General features: G+C 58.6%; 6 protein-coding genes across 6 annotated transcripts; all 6 read left to right on the forward strand.

Moving 5' to 3' along the window:
- Positions 1-669: 669 nt before the first annotated feature.
- On the forward strand, positions 670-2586 carry CH63R_12017 (Major facilitator superfamily transporter; the record flags this gene model as incomplete). Its single annotated transcript, XM_018306991.1, has 5 exons — positions 670-1272; positions 1333-1392; positions 1454-1692; positions 1761-2047; positions 2108-2586. 5 exons carry the CDS (start codon positions 670-672, stop codon positions 2584-2586), a joined length of 1668 nt encoding a protein of 555 aa, XP_018153832.1.
- A 1642-nt stretch (positions 2587-4228) lies between these two features.
- On the forward strand, positions 4229-6100 carry CH63R_12018 (Cofactor FMO1 FAD enzyme; the record flags this gene model as incomplete). The annotated part of the gene is made up of 2 exons (XM_018306992.1): positions 4229-5166; positions 5278-6100. 2 exons carry the CDS (start codon positions 4229-4231, stop codon positions 6098-6100), a joined length of 1761 nt encoding a protein of 586 aa, XP_018153833.1.
- A 1375-nt stretch (positions 6101-7475) lies between these two features.
- On the forward strand, positions 7476-8829 carry CH63R_12019 (uncharacterized protein; the record flags this gene model as incomplete). Its single annotated transcript, XM_018306993.1, is given in 2 exon segments — positions 7476-8791; positions 8811-8829. 2 exon segments carry the CDS (start codon positions 7476-7478, stop codon positions 8827-8829), a joined length of 1335 nt encoding a protein of 444 aa, XP_018153834.1.
- Positions 8830-10443: 1614 nt separating this feature from the next.
- CH63R_12020 (Ribonuclease h family protein) lies at positions 10444-10872 on the forward strand (the record flags this gene model as incomplete). The annotated part of the gene is made up of 1 exon (XM_018306994.1): positions 10444-10872. The coding sequence occupies one exon, from the start codon at positions 10444-10446 to the stop codon at positions 10870-10872; it is 429 nt and encodes a 142-aa protein (XP_018153835.1).
- A 1013-nt stretch (positions 10873-11885) lies between these two features.
- On the forward strand, positions 11886-13490 carry CH63R_12021 (C6 transcription factor; the record flags this gene model as incomplete). Its single annotated transcript, XM_018306995.1, has 1 exon — positions 11886-13490. One exon carries the CDS (start codon positions 11886-11888, stop codon positions 13488-13490), a length of 1605 nt encoding a protein of 534 aa, XP_018153836.1.
- A 655-nt stretch (positions 13491-14145) lies between these two features.
- On the forward strand, positions 14146-15699 carry CH63R_12022 (C6 transcription factor; the record flags this gene model as incomplete). Its single annotated transcript, XM_018306996.1, has 1 exon — positions 14146-15699. The coding sequence occupies one exon, from the start codon at positions 14146-14148 to the stop codon at positions 15697-15699; it is 1554 nt and encodes a 517-aa protein (XP_018153837.1).
- Between the last annotated feature and the right edge of the window lie 673 nt (positions 15700-16372).

Raw genomic sequence — 16372 nt, forward strand, 5'->3', positions numbered from 1 at the left:
CCATGGAGTCGCGATACGGCGAGCCGTGAATCACCCTCAATGTTGTGGGTTCGTACACATTCCTTGCACGAAATCTCAACCTGGCCAACGATGGATATTTCGAAGAGATGTAACAGACCTTTATGGCCTCTAATTTTCAACATCACATCATCGCATTGCCCTTAATCTCTACTATGGCCGGCAATGTACTCGTTGTTGGCTGACCTCGAAGAGTCGTCCGCTTCATGCATGTTGCTCAGAGCCTCGCCCATTTACCGAGCCAATCGGGGATAACTCAGTTTCATCGTCACTCAGAACAAGCATTTGGAGGCTCGTTGGCACCCATCCTAGCTGTCTTGGCCGACTTGGCCCCGGCAGAGCCCCCCCCTAAAACCCTGTCCCAATGCTTCGAGGCACAAACCAATGACCACCATGAGACGAACCAGCCCCCTGCCACTTCTCCTCGGCGACTGAATCGTAACCAGGGTCGTCAGCCGCTGTGCTTTTGGAAAGATGCCGCCCATATCTTGACTGCCCTTCCCTCGTCTCTTCCACCCTCTTGGACCTTGGTTCCCATCGGCTCATGGTCTGATGAAGTGATTTCCACCTGAGTCCTGAGCCTGTTCCGCCTCAAGAAACAACCCCCATCCCCCCCCTTTTGTCCGAGGCCACCAAAAAAAACAAGTCATCATGCCCGCCGCCGAGGACCCCAACAAGACGCCCGTCGACCAGGTCGAGCACGCTCCCGCCCACCCGGCCAACCACCGCCGCGATGCCGCCGCAGAGCTGCTCGGCAAGTCGGGCGCCTCGCCCGAGGACCGCGTGGCCGTCACGCCGGCCGACGACGCCCGCGTCCTGCGCCGCATCGACCTCGTCATCCTCCCCCTGATGCTCTTCGTCTACTTTTTGCAGGGCATCGACAAGTCCACCCTCGCCTACGCCTCCGTCTTCGGCCTCATCCGCGACACGGGCCTCGTCGGCGACCAGTACAGCTGGCTCGGCTCCGTCGTCTACCTGGCCCAGCTCGTCATGCAGTTCCCGCTCGCCTGGCTGCTCGTGAAGCTGCCCATCGGCAAGTTCACGAGCGCCATGGTCGCCTTCTGGGGCATCACGCTGTCGTGCATGGCCGCCGCCCACAACTTTGGCGGCCTGCTGGCCGCGCGCTTCTTCCTCGGCGTCTTCGAGGCGAGCGTCGCGCCGTCGTTCGTCGCGATCACGCAGATGTGGTGGCGGAGGCGGGAGCAGACGCTGCGGATCAGCTACTGGTATGCCATGAACGGCTTCACCAACATGGTGTGTATCGACCGCTGAACTTTTGACTTTCTCGCCCATGCTCACTCTGCCACTTTGCAGTTCGGCAGCCTCATCACGTACGGTCTCGGCCACATCTCGTCGCCCCTCAAGGAGTACCAGGTCCGATTCTCCCCGCTGTCTCGTATCACCACCAGGCATCACCAACACTAACACCGCGCAGATCATCTTCATGTTCTTCGGTATCATCACGGTTGTCTTCTCCGCCGTTATGTTCCTGTACATGCCCGACTCCCCCGTGGAGGCCAAGTTCCTCAACGACCACGACAAGCTCATCGCCATCGAGCGGCTCCGTATGAACCAGCAGGGCGTCATGTCACGCGAGTGGCGCTGGGATCACTTGAAGGAGAGTTTGCTGGATATCAAGACCTGGTTCTGGTTCGCCCTGGTCTTTTCCATCTCGTAAGCTTGCCGACCCCTTCCCGTCTACCGACACGCCACAAAACCTTCAACTAATAACACCCTGGTAGCATCCCCTCTGGTGGCATTTCCACTTTTGGTCCCCTCATCGTCAAGTCCTTCGGCTTCGACTCGTTCCAGACGATCCTCTTTAACATCCCCTTCGGGTTCGTTCAACTCGTCTCCACAGTCGGAGGTTCCTGGATAGCAACAAAGATCCACAAGAAAGGGCCCGTCATCGCCGGGCTCTGCATCCCTCCTATTGCCGGATGCGTCATGTTGATGGTTCTTCCCACCGCGGGCCAACAAGCTGCTCGTTTGACGGGATACTACCTCATCTCTGTCTACCCAGGAATCAGTGAGTCCCCCCACCTCTATCTGCCTTCTTCTCGCACCCCCGACTAACACGTATCCACAGCGCCCCTCATCTACTCTTGGTCCGCCGCCAACACGGCCGGTGACACGAAGCGGAAGTGCACGTCGGCGTTCCTCTTCGTCGGCCAGTCCGTCGGCAACGTCATCGGCCCGCTCCTCTACAAACCGGCTGAGGCGCCCAGGTACACGCGCGGCCTGACGTCCAACCTCGCGTTGTACTGCGTCATCGTCGTCCTGGTGGCGGCGACGAGTCTGTACCTCGCATTCCTCAACCGGTCACACAGCAGACGCCGAGTCGCGATGGGAAAGAGCGCCGTCATACTCGACACCAGCTTGTACTCCGCCGTCGAGGCCGAGAAGATGCAGCGGGACCAGGCGGCGGCGGCGGCGGGGCGGCAGGCCGGGGAAGAGGGCCACGAGATGGCCGCGGCTGGCGAGGAGAATGCGCAGGAGGACGTGGGCGCGAGGGCCTTTGACAACTTGACGGATCTGGAGAATGAGGAGTTTGTGTTTGTGTTTTGAGTGAGAAGAGTGGACCTCTGGCCTTGGATCACATTCTAAATCCAAGGCTGATTAATGATACCCATGTCAGCTTGACCAAGACGTGTAGATTCCAAGATCCTCGGTGAATCCGATTGCTACTAGCAGCCATTAATTCGTGCAGAACCTGGATTACGGCAGCTTCCGTCATGAAACCACACAAAAGCTGCCCCAGTTCCCACAAAGTCAGCGCAGGCCTGTGCTGACTGGTCTCATCACATAGTCTCTCACCAGATCCCGACCATGCTGACCCTTTGCTCAGCCGCAATGCCACGTACAGATCACGTACCAGCCGCTCTTCGCTTTAAATCAAACCATTCGATGTGCTCTAGTTGTTGATTGCTGCTCACAAGACGTTGTTTAGTGCGTGTTCAGCACGAAGTCTCGCCACCCGTCCTCGACGATCGAAACATGGCCCGGTCTCGAACACGGCCAACCACACAATTCGTGTTATCAAACCAATGCTGCCGCCGCAACACGTGGCGCGCTCCATGCGAAGAGAACTATCACACACGTGCAACAGCAACATGTCGGCAAGGGCAGTGGCTGTTCCAGGTTCGACCATGCGATCCTTTCGCCGCGGACGTGCCGAGAACCGATCCTTCGGGCCCATGGCGTTGGGACTTCCTCAGCCCTAGGAGACGCTACGCTGCCGAACGTGCGTCTGGCCACGTGAAGATGCTCTTGGCGACCATGCCAGATTGTATGAAGAGGAGTCCACTGTTTGAAAGAAACCCTACAAAAGATTACCACTGCCAAGTTCAGCCTCCGTACCACCCTCGGGTGGAAGTGGAATGGAGAGGACGCGTGTGAGTTTCATCTGTGATGACCAGACGCTGTCACACTGTATTAGAGACCACCAAACACTTTAGCCGTCCAACTCGCAGGATGAGACATCCGGACCCAGTCCAAAGATGAAGGGGCGGCAAGGGAGGTGGAGGGGCCGGTCGTCCCAAGGTCCAATGCTAAATGCTCAGGAACGCCACGCTTACTTACTTGACTCCCTAATTAGCAGACCAGCATTGGACGCAACGAATGGAGCCCAGACTCGTGGGACGCTGGGCTAGCGTCGCCGCCAGAGGGGTCTGGAACCGCAAATCTGGCACCTCCGTTCTCCTCGCCGTTGATCACGAAGCCAAGCTCCTAGTCCGCATTGCCGAGCTGTGCGTCCAGCAGGCTGGTCCACTAAACTAGCTCGAAGACCGCGGCGTCTCCTAGTGTCAGTGGCGCGTGGCCGGGAAGCTTGATTTGTTATGTGTACGACGACGGCTGAAGCAAATGGAGGGATGGACCCGCAATCTCAGCTCTCATCCGCTTGCGGACGCCTCTCTGGGCCGAGGGTTTGATCTTCTCTGCGGGCAGGGCTGATGAGCGATACCTCAATCCGGCTCTCCATCGGCAGAGCTCAGAATGAGTGGAATCTCACAAGGAACGGCGGGCGGAAAGCCGTTGCTCTACCGCAGGAGTTTGTCCCTATTGGGCAGAGACTGCGTTGAAAACGTGTGGCACGGGTTGGGTTTAAAATCTCACCACTCCCCTCCCCTCCCACCCCCTATTCTCTCATCTCTCCATCGCAACACCTCGAGAGACAGATCAATCACCCGTGGATCGCACCTCGCACGCCATGGCGCCTACCATCGCGACCCTCATCATCGGCGCCGGGCCCAGCGGCCTCTGCGCCGCCAAGACGCTGCTCCAGCACGACCCGGCGGCCGAGATGCTCATCGTCGACGGCCGCCCGTCCGTCGGCGGCGTCTGGTCCAAGGAGACCATCTACCCGAACCTCAAGACCAACAACTTCGTCACGGGCATCGACTTCTCCGACTTCCCCATGGACTACGAGCGGTTCGGGCTCAAGATGTACCAGCACGTGCCCGGCTGGGTGATGCACGAGTACCTGACCGAGTACGCCAAGCACTTTGGCGTCTGGGACAAGATCCGGCTGAACACGCGCGTCATCCGCGTCACGCGCCCCGAGGACGGCGGCGAGTGGAGGGTCGAAGTCGAGGAGAAGGACGGCGTGGCGAGGACCATAACCTGCGCCCGCCTCATCGTCGCGACGGGCGTCCTCACCGTCCCCCACGTGCCCGACTTCGCCGGGTCCGGGACCTTCGCGGCGCCCATCATCCACTCGTCGGACCTCGGCCCCCGCGCCGACCTCTTCGCGTCCCCGGACATCACGACGGTGGCGGTTCTCGGCGGCAGCAAGTCCGCCTACGACGCCGTCCACCTGGCGGCGTCGACGGGCCACAAGGTCCGCTGGGTGATCCGCCGCTCCGGGCGCGGGCCCGTGTGGGTGGCGCCCGGGTTCACGCAGCTCGGCCCCTTCAAGGTGTGGCGCGAGCGGCTCGTCACGCGGCGCATCTGCGCCTTCATGTCGCCGTGGCTGTTCCCGGACTTCTCCGGCCTCGAGTGCGTGCGCCGGTTCCTGCACGAGAGCGCCGTCGGGAGGGTCGTCAGCCGGGCCTTCTGGGGGCTGATCCGGCACGACACCATCAACGACTGCGGGTACCAGACGGACGAAAGGACCAAGGTGCTGCAGCCCGAGCAGAACCAGTTCTGGTTAGTATTCCATCTTTCATTTTGTGCATAAAAAATAAAAAAAATAAAAAAGAGCCAGTCGATCAGTGCTGGGCGTCAAGTTTCATGGCTAACCGAGATGACGATGTGCAGGTACGGCACCGCGTCTGGCATCCTCAGCTTTGACGACGACTTCTTCGAGTACGTCCGCAACGGCACGGTGCAGATCCACCGCGAGGACGTCGACCACCTCTCGGATCACCGAGTCCACCTCGGCGACGGCACGACCTTCGCCGCCGACTTGCTGGTCGCGTCGACGGGCTTCTCCTCGAAGCCGACCATCGACTTCGAGCCCGCGTCGCTGCACTCGGACCTCGGCATCCCGACGACGTCCCTGGGCCCCAAGCAGACGGCCTTCTGGGCCGACGCAGACGCCAAAGCGGACGCCGTCGTCGGCTCGCGGTTTCCGCGCCTCCTGGACGGGCCGTTCCAGAGCCCGACGTCGTCGAAGCCGCGGCCGTTCCACGCGGGAGCCTCGGGCGAGGTGCAGCACACGCCGTGGCGGCTGTACCGGGGCATCGCGCCGCCCGGGCTCACGGCGCGCGACGACCGGTCGCTCGTGTTCATCGGGGCCTTTAGCAACCTGGCCAACGTGATGCGGCTCGAGGCGCAGTGCCTGTGGATGCTGGCGTACTTTGAGGGCCGGGTGGCGGCGCTCGAGGCTGACAGGCGGGCCGGGCGGGTGTTTGAGGAGACGGCGGTGTTCCAGCGGTGGGCGCAGCACCGGGCGCCGTACGGGCACGGGCGGTGCTATCCGGACCTCGTGTTCGACCAGTTGCCGTATTGGGACATGCTGCTCGGCGATGTCGGGGTGGAGACGCGGCGCAAGGCCGGCGTGTGGGCCGAGCTGTTTGAGAGCTACACGCCGGTGGACTACCGCGGGATCGTGGACGAGTGGATCACGCAGAATCGGTGAGGCCGGAGGAGCTCGTGATAGATACCCTGGTTTGATGATGCAACCACGGCTTTTTGTTGGGTTGACGTGGAGTGAAGTGGGCTATTGCAGTTGATGTATGAATTGCGACCCAGCGAGCGATCACTTTATCCGCAGTCGCTAGTAGAAGGGCGAATTGTCCTTAGTAGTCAATCACTTGATTGTTATGCTCCTAACAATGCCGAAACTCTTTCAGAAAATGGTACTGCAGAGTCAACCAACACCAAAAAATCCATTCCATTCAAGAACGTGTGTGGTGGGTTGGTTGGGTACTCGGGAAAAAAATGTTCAACAGCGTAAACACCAAAAGATGGACGATCAGGGAATCGAACCCTGGACCTACCGCATGCTAAGCGGTCATTATACCACTAAACCAATCGCCCAGGGATGATCTAGCCCGGACTTGAACCGGAGACCTTCAGTGTGCTCAGCTCATCGAGGTGAGTCGACAAGATGTTAGACTGACGTGATAACCAACTACACCACCAGACCATGTGAATTGTTGAAATGATCGGCGGGCCAAGGGATTATGATTGCCGGGTGGGAATATTCGGTGGTGCGTGTGGAATGTTGTAGTGTGGGGGCTGCGAGATGAGAAGCGAGGGATGGAGGGGGGGGGAACCCTCCCCAAGATGCAGAGGCGGGCCGAGATGCAGGGTGGGTGGCATTCAACGACGCGGACAGGGGGTGTCGTTGGGTGCGATGGAGGGATGGATCGGGAAAACAACAACGCGTGTCTTCAGCAGCTTAGATGCGCATTCACATTGTTCTCCAAGTCGATGAACCTAAGCAAGGGAGGCACGGAGACAATCAGTGCATCCCTCTACCCTACCTAACCTACCCTAAAGACGTTGCTGTGTAGGAACCATCCTCACCCTTCGTTCAATGCATCGGCCTGCGCAACCAATCATCGCGTCCTCCGTCAAGTCAAGGGCGCGTTCAAACCGTGACGAGCGTCGCGGGAACTCGGGTCGGTTCTTGTTTGGGGAGACCGCGCCGGCGCCGGAAACGATTGGTCGACGCGCCTGGACGGATCCCCGGCCGGGCGGGGCCGGTGTGGGGTCCGGCAGGGGACCGGTAATGACTAGTCTCGAATAGGAAATGAGTAAACAAGAGACATATCAACAACTCTCTGCCGACAAGAGGGGGGGAGAGCGTGGATTAACAAACAAAACATATATGTTGGCGCTGGAACAGAACACAGTCAGGAAGCCAGGGATTCAGCGAACTTACTTTAAATCTTGCGTCTTTTCGCTTGACACTACGGCCAGTGATCTTCCCTCGTGGATCTTCTCTTGTCTTCTCTTGTCCTCAATCACTACCGACTTTGTTGTCGAGGACATCCGGCTCCTTCACGATGCCCAACGACGACCTCCCCATCGCGCTGCGGCGCACACGTCGGAGCTTGCCTGGGACGACTGCCACCGCGGCTTCGTCAACACAACCACCACCGCCGCCCCCCGTGGCATCACAAGCCGCCCATAAGAAGACCCCGAAGCGCCGAGTACGCTTCTCGGACCCAGGACCCTCCGCCTCGACACCACGCACAACCACCCGCGCCTCCTCCTCCTCCACCGGCCTCACACCCATGATCAACCGCGCGTCTCTCGGCCGCCACACGCCATCCAGCTCCCGCCGTCGCTCCACCACGCCCTCAGCAAGCGGCGGCGCCGCCCCGCGCCCGACGACGGACCTACCCGCCAGCGGCGAGGTCCACTTCCTGCCCCTCCGCCAGGTCCTCTCGGGCCGCGTCCAGCGACGCATCCGCCGCAACGGGCTCAGCGAGGAGATGAACGCCATTGCCTCCGAGCGCCGCCGCGCCGCCAAGGACGCCCAGGCCGAGGTCGAGCGCCTGCGCCGCGACCTCCGCCAGAAGGACGCCGAGATCTACGAGCTGCAGAACGCCACCGTCGTCCTCGACACCGAGCGCATCTGGGCCCTCGAGCAGGAGGTCGAGTCCCTGCGCGCCCGGCTGGAGGACAGGTCTCCCGCGGCGAGGGAGGAGGGGCGGAACTGCTTCGACTGGACGCTCGCGGCGCGGGACCCCTTCGCCGACGACTTCATGGAGACGGACACCGTCGAGGCCGAGTCCGTGTGCGGGGACCGCGGGGTCGTGCAGATCGGCGACGAGACCGTCTTCGGCGACGCGACGATGGCGGATATCGTCTGCAGCACGCCCTCGCGGGTGCGGTCGTCCTTCCTGACGCCGCCGCTCACGAGCCCCGTCGCCGCGGGGCCGTCGACGCCCTCGTCTCGCAAGAGGGCGGGGGAAGCCCACCCGCTGTCGGACGCCGGCGTGCAGGCCGACCTCCCGGACCCGGAGAAGCGGCGGCTCGACGAGGACGTGGCGTCGCTGCGCCTCGAGGTCTCGAAGCTCACGGGCACCCTCGAGTCCTACTCCGCCCTCACCGACCGTCTATCGGAGAAGCTCTCGTCGGTGACGCCGCTCGAAACCTCAGCCGACCCCTTGGCGACGATCGAGTCGCAAGTCGCCGCCCTCCTCCGCACGGTCTCGGACCGCACGGCGGCCCTCGTCGACCTCGACGCGTCCCTCGGCGCGCTGGGCTTCCCCGGCGCCGACGCGTCCGAGGTCATCGCCTCCCTCGCCTCGGCGCTGCGCACCGCCCGCCTGGAGCTCGAGTACCTCACGCCCGGCGAGATCACGCTCCCTCTGTCCTCGCACGGCGGCGAGGTCCTCGACCTCCTCCTGACGCGGCTGCGGGACCTCGCCCGGCGCGCCCGGGAGGACGAGGCGTCCATCGACGAGTACCACGAGCTCGAGCTGTCGCTGCGGCAGCAGCTCGGCGCGCGTGTTGCAGCCATGGGCGAGCTCGAGGGAGAGCTGCAGCGGGCGCGGGAGGCCCTCGGGGCGCGGACGGAGCGCGTCGCAGAGCTCGAGATCGGCGTCGAGCGGCTCAAGGGCGCGGTGGCCGGGTACGTGCGCGACCTCGGGGAGCTGGAGGGCGTCGTCGGGCGGATGGAGGCCGAGAACCGCGACGCGATGGCGACGCGGGACGCGCAGGTCGAGGTCGGGCGGCGGGTGTTGCGGGCCAAGGAGGACGCGATCGCGAAGCTGGAGGCGAAGCTATCGGACGCGACGGCGCTGGGCCGGTCGCTGCGCGGGCGGCTCGAGGAGGCGGAGGCGGCGAGGACGAAGGAGGTGGGCGAGGTGACGCGACGGGGCGGCGCGGCGCTCGCGGTGCGGGACGCGCGGGTCACGGAGCTGAGGGAGGAGGTCGAGCGGGTGAACGAGAGGTTGCGGGCGGCGCACGAGGGGATCAAGGACCTGAGGGTCGAGAAGAGAGGGTTGGAGGGCGAGATGGTGCGCGAGAGGGAGGCGGCGAAGCGGGTCATCGAGGAGATGAGGGGCGAGCTGGAACGGGTCGTCGGCATGAGCAGGGAGTTCCTGGGGCCGGGGTCGACGGAGGGCGGGGACGGAGAGGTGGGGCCGATTACCGGAGCCGAGTGTGGAGCGGAGACCGGGGCGAAGAGGGGGCGGCTGCTTGCCGGGGACCTGGCGAGGCGGTCGTCGGGGCGGAAGAAGAGGAGGTACGACAGCGGCTTAGGGTTCTTGGACGAGGATGAGGTTGATGCGTGAAGCGTGAAGTCGACATATATGTATTTGTCCACAGTCTGGATACACTTGGGTAGGTGGTGGATGGCGTCTAGGTGCGTTGTTCGATCGTTTACGTCGTCATCATGACGGCCCTTCTTCCTTTTGTTAGTTCGGCAGATTTTTTGGAGGCGTTAGAATGTAAATCACAGGGCTTTGCATCTCTTGAAACCGCATGTGTTCCCATTTGGGTGATGGAAGAGTTCGAACTCCCTTGTGAATGGTCACGCTAGTGTTGGACGTGACTGGTCCAAAGTTTCGAAGTTCTGATTGATACATCACCCATTAGGTTTCAGTTGTCTTGGAGTGCGATGGCTGTGATCTACCTTTCATCTCATGTGAGTCCTTGCATCCCGCCGGCAGTCACCCCCAACGACGCAGGGTTGATGATGGTGCACATGTGGGAATGGGAGGAAAGACTGACTAACAAAGCCCCCGCTATCCCCCCTCTCGTTTTTGTCGATTGACGACGCCCTAAAGTTGACAAGACTCCATAGGGCTACGGGCATTTAATAGTCTGCCATGGCCCTCGGATTGGTGGCAGTGTAGCACGGCGCCATCCATCACCATCAACATCACCATCACCATCATCATCGCCAGCATCGTCATATATCGCACGTCCCAGAGCTCATCTACGCTCAGACACCACCAACCAACTCTTTTATATAAACACAAACAAAAAACCGTCAAAACCCCCCCCCCCACCATCGCAATGGCCGCCCCCACCGGCGAGACGTCCCTCCAAACCCTCCTGTCGACGCTCATGACCGTCCTCCACCCGGACACCTACGTCTTCGTAACCCTCGCCCCGGGCGCCGAGCTGCCGCCCCTCGCCGACGTGCAGCTCCTCTTCCGCGAATCCGAGGGCACGACGCTCGTCACGACGCTCCAGACGGCCGAGGCGCGCGGGTGGGCGTACGCGTTCCCGTCGCGCATGATCACGCTCGACGTGCACTCGAGCCTCGAGGCGGTCGGGTTCATGGCCGTTGTCGCCACGCGGCTCGCGGCCAAGGGCATGGGCGTCAACCCCGTCAGCGGCTACTTCCACGACCACCTGTTCATGCCGGAGGGGAGGGAGGCCGAGGCGGTCGAGGAGCTGAGGAGGCTGGCGTCGGAGTCGGCGGGGCGCAGGGCGGCGTGAGCACGCCCATGAAGAATTCGGATGCCCTCTACGGATACTACTTCGTCAACGTCGCACTCCGTGACCCGCGTCCGGATGTGTGTCAAGAAATTGATTCGACCTCTTGCAGACCGGGACGAACAAAGCAGTGCAAAAATGTAGCCAGCTTGGGTAGATTCTGCCACTTCCTAGGTACTCAGCCATTAGGGTTTGATGCCGCCGTGGGACGCGCACCTCGGTGCAAGTTTGAAACCCAGGCGGGTATGACACTCGCTACTGTAGTCTCTGCTGATAGTTCTTCTTTCTTTCACGATACTGCCTTTCTCAGTGACCATGGAAACAAGAAGCTGTTTTCAGTGTTGGCCATAGACCTTACCTTACCCCTCCTGCCCCCCTGCATGTTTGCTTCCATCCGGCTTGGCTTGGCTACGCACCCTGGTCTCTTCTTCGTTTCCTTCTTCTTGGTACGCCCGTTGGGTCTCCTGAGGGGCTTCCTTGGCTACCCCTTTAGATACATGCATGTATCTCCATTCCGAGGGAAATAGAGCTGTTGGAGGAGATGGGATACATGTCTTTTGCCATGTCGGCTATCAGATGCCTCGTCGACGTTCCTTATCTTCGATTGGCCTCAGTAGGGTCTGTGAGGTGGACCAATTCTATAAAGTCATGCTTAGATCCCCCCCTCTTCTCATTCATCTTCTCCAACCGCTGTTGTCGTATGTCATTATCATCATCATCACTCGTCATCGTTATCATTATCATCATCAACATCATCATCGTCATCATCACTCATCAAATTCATCGCCGACGCTGTCTGATCATCATTCTCATCGTTACTTGTCGCCCATCTTCACCACCACTTTCACCACCACTTCACCACCACTTCACCACCACTTCACCACCACTTTCAACACCAGATCATCATCAAATCATCACCATCCTCAGCACTTCCACACACCAACTGCTTCCGCTCAAACATCGATCAAACCCCGCCCAAGCTCTCTGCCTCCGCTGTCCACCAAATTGAAGGCACCATGGCTGGCTTTTTTCGCCTGCCCATCGAGATTCGCGACATGATTTACCGAGATTATGTGGCTGTCGAAGGTGGCTATGTTTGCGATACCGACGCCTTCATCAAAGGCAAGCTGAAGCAAGCCGACGGCCAGCCCATCTGCATAGCGCTCATCTCCACCTGCAAACGCATGGCCAAGGAGATGCACGGCCTTGCGCTGCGCGTAAACCCTATTACCTTCTCGACCCTCTGCGGCGATCCTGACCTACGGTATCTCGCCCAACGTTTTGACCGCCTTGTGTACGAGGTCATGTATCACCGGCGGGAAACTCTTAATTCCATAACAATGTTGGTTTCCAAGGAGAGATACACCAAAGTTCAAGCTTTGCATCCACACTTCTCTATGCTATTGGACCGCTTACACAGGGGGGGCCGTATACCGTCATTCACCATGGGCGGACCATACGGGGAACCGGCGTCTGCTGTCAGACAATTCTTGAAAGACATGATGGAGGTGACTGCATCGAGCGGCCTACATCATTTTGAAACGTATGAACCATGTTTTCGTCGTTTTGAGGGCTTCGGCGGCCTGGAAAGGCTCGCTTCAACGCTCACTTCATATGAGGCTAGCCTCGAGCCCTGGAATATTATTTCGCCTGACGAAATGGACGAGCTCAGCATCTTCGCCTACGGCTTCACTGGTTTGCCCCCGATATTTCCACGCCCTGTGAAGAAGGAAGCAGACCGTTCGGAACGGCGCTTCTCTGCAGCAGCATCGGCGATCCACTTCCTCAAATCTCTCCCTAGCACTGTTCGTTGTCACCTACGCAAGCTTGTTCTCCTTGAGAACAAGCAAGCTGTCCCATTTCAGGAATGTCATGGTCTCGGGCTCATTCCGTTCTGCAAGGAGAATCCCCTCCTTCGCATCGAGCGACGGGTGAGCCTCTGGAACAACGCTTTTCATGAATTTCGGAGTTCAACGTTCCCAATTCAAACGCCGCAGCACCAGTATGAACGGCTCGTCAGACAAGACAAAAACTCCCTCGACTCCTCCCTGATTACTGCTAGTGTTGCCCCCTGGATCATGGAAGCTTTGGCACTTGCCCCGGCGGGCATGCCTGCATCATCCTTTTCTCTGCTTCTGGACGGCAACCCCCTTCCACAGCTTTGCACCCGTATATTTCAGTCGGTCGTCCAACGGGATCTCTGTTGGCAATCGGCAATGTCGGAAGTCATCGAAAAGGGTGGGTTTCCAGACTATGGCACCAAGCGTCAATTTCATCCAGCAGAGGACAAGGGCGAATTCGCCTGGAAGGGGCTGCCGCAAGCAATGAAGGACATTTCATCCGGCAACTCGATTGTGCGCTTCAATTTCGACATTGGCGAACCACCGTTGGACCCGACGAGACTCGTTTTCGAGCACCGAAACTGGACCTGGGGCACGTGGATAGAGAAATGGTACGAGCGCGACATAATGTGTTGGGAGACCGAACCGCCACTGCCAAGCTGGAGGGATATCTTGAAAGAAAACGTCCACGACGATCCAGTGGAGGAAATCGAGGATAATGGAAGCCAAACCTGGTCTGACTATGAAGAGGAGTTGGCCGAACTGGGATTCCTCGGTTAAAAGAGAGGCAGACTCCGATTCCCGAATGCAGCATATACGCCAAGATGGCAAATCCAATCAAGCATGCAAGTCTTCACATCACCGACTAATGTGAACTTTCAAGCCCCGCGTGAGTGTGTCCACCATGTTGAACAGATTGCCGGACGGAATCGAGAAAAATGATTCTGAAAAGGCCGGACTTGGATTCTCATGACTCGCGGGACTTAAAGGGCCTTCCTTGCTTGTACAGACAGACCTTTCTCATTGATCAACCAAAACAAATCGAACTTCGTAGGTTGTATGTAGCCTTCTGGCGCTCGAGGGGATACACTTGACCTTGATGGGCCCCAAACTCACGGGCTGATTCATTGGCGAACAAGCCACCCTTTTATCACGAACTTTAACCAGCAGTTACTACTGTTTGCTGTAACACCTTGAGGATGCATGCTTTTTGTGTTGTGGGCATTTTTCGTCTCCGATTGGCCTCAATGGCCCGTGCACTGCTCAAGAGACATAAAACGTGGCGGTTGATCCGGGATCTCCCCCTCTTTGCCTACCTGTCACACATCATCATCATCACCATCACCACACTGACACTGACATTCACACAAAACTCCACAACATCTCAGTCGCAACCCGCCACCTCTACTCGTGCCGAATCCAAGCCGACGACGACATGGTTAGCTTCCTCGACCTCCCCCCCGAGCTGCGCAGCGTCATCTATCACGCCTACGTGGCTGTTGATGGCGGCTACATTTGCGATACCAACGGCTTCATCGAGGGCAAATTGAAGCAGGCCGATGGCAAGCCCATTTGTATGGCACTGCTATTTACCTGCAGCCTTGTGGCTAGGGAGATGCATGGCCTTGCTCTGCGCGTCAACACCATCACCTTCTCGACCCTCTCCGGCAACCCTGGCCTGCGGGATCTCGCCAGTAAATTTGATTTCCTGCTTCACTGTGTAAACAATTTGAGACAAAAATTGGTTGCAAAAATGGGCAAGTACATTACTCAAGAAGCCTACGACGAACTTCGAGATATGTACCCGCAGTTCACCCCTCTGTTGGATGCCTTGAGGGCGCGGGGCTCCCTGCCACCCCTTGCCCGCGGACCATATGGAGAAGCACCGTCTGTGTTCCGTCGATTCATCCAAGACGTGTTGGATGTCACATACTCCTTCGACAAACGGGCTATCAGAGAAATAGGAGTGTATTCCCCTTCAATCGGGCATTACGTTAGCGACATGCACGCACTCTGTATAGCACGCTGTTCCATCGATCCATGGATTATTCCCTCGCGCTACGACATGCAGCAGCTCCAACTCATGGTGCTCAACGACGCTGATTGCGAACCAACGATGAGCCGTCACGACGGTTCGGAGTGGCGCTTTTCCGCAGCGGCAGCGGCAATCTACTTTGTCCAGTCTCTGCCGGATACCATACGCAGACACCTGCGCAGGCTTGTTCTGCTCGAGGACAGGGAAGCCCTCGCGTATCCGGAATCGCACGGCTATGGCCTTATTCCATTATGCAAAGAAAACCCACTCTTCCACGTCGAGCGCCGAGTCAACCTCTGGAGAAATGTCTTCCAGCCGGGTCTCTTAAAAGAGACACCGCGCCAGCGATACCAGCTTCGAGAGGAATCAACACAGCCAGGCATGGAATCCCTCAATTCTTGTGTGGTTACCCGGAACGTCGCCCCTTGGATCGTGGAAGCTCACGAACTTGTTCCTGCGGGCATGCCGGCCTCATCCTACTCGCTGCTCCTGGACGGCGATCCTGTCCCGCAGCTCACCTCTCGAATTTTCCAGTCCATCGTCCAGCGAGATGTGGCGTGGCAAGAGGCCTGGACGATGTCCGTCGATCAAGGCAGAATCCCCGGACTTACTTCGGTTTCGAGACGAAGTTGGGAGGGAGATTGCAGGGTCTGCTACTTTTTCGAGGCCTTACCACAAGCCATGAAAGACATGGCTTCCGGGAACTCGATCGTCCGCTGCAACTTCGACGCTGGCGAGCCAATGGATGCGGAGAAGCTTCGCATCGAGCACCACCACTGGAACGAGGATAACTGGACGCGAAAATGGCGCGAGCATGACCCCTTGTTCTGGAACACCGAGCCGCCATTGCCAAGCTGGATGGACCTTTTGAAGGAGAATTTTCATCACTTCACCATCCGGCCGGGCAACAGAACCCATGGGGAATGGCGGCGTTTCTTTGGCCAGTGGTGCTGAACGGCGGGGGTCCCAGAGTGCCCCCCCTGCAAAGAGAAAATCTTCGACCGATGACGAGTTCTTCAAATTTGGACGGTTTTGGGTTGTAACTAGCATCTGGTTCTTGGCTGAGGGCATCATCAAAGCCCCAGAGGTCGTTCTCAGCTACGAATGTAATGAAGCAAACCGTCCATTTGACAGCAAAAAGGTTGACTTGACCAAATAGAATCGAGTTTCTCGCCGCGGAGCTCTGAGCCGTATCACGCAAGGCTTCGGGATCACAGAAACCGGATTGATTATCACAGCTCGACCTATATGACCCCCTCCACACAATCCCCGCTTAGAAGGCAGACACGTAGCGGAACACATCAATAGCAGAAAAAAGAGAAAGAAGTAAAGATACAGCTTCAATGTATGGCTTCATTGGATATCTAAGCTGCGAATGAAAAGTGCTGGTTGCTTGCCTCCATCGACAGAGAACTTCAGCAACGGCAAAGCAACTTGCAGACTAAAGAATTCACAAGATTTGTGTCAACGTTTTCGTCCATTTGAACAATAATGCATCGTAAAGTATCTGTTTACTAAACAGAACGAGGTCAGGTATCAAAGACCTTCCCAACGGTAAGTTTCCAAGGAAGCTTGCCAAAACCCGGCCACGAGAGACTCGCATTACATCTTCCATCCACTTCTCTCA

This window comes from Colletotrichum higginsianum, chromosome 8 (assembly GCF_001672515.1).
Source record: "Colletotrichum higginsianum IMI 349063 chromosome 8, whole genome shotgun sequence".
NCBI classification, from domain to species: Eukaryota; Fungi; Ascomycota; class Sordariomycetes; order Glomerellales; family Glomerellaceae; genus Colletotrichum; species Colletotrichum higginsianum.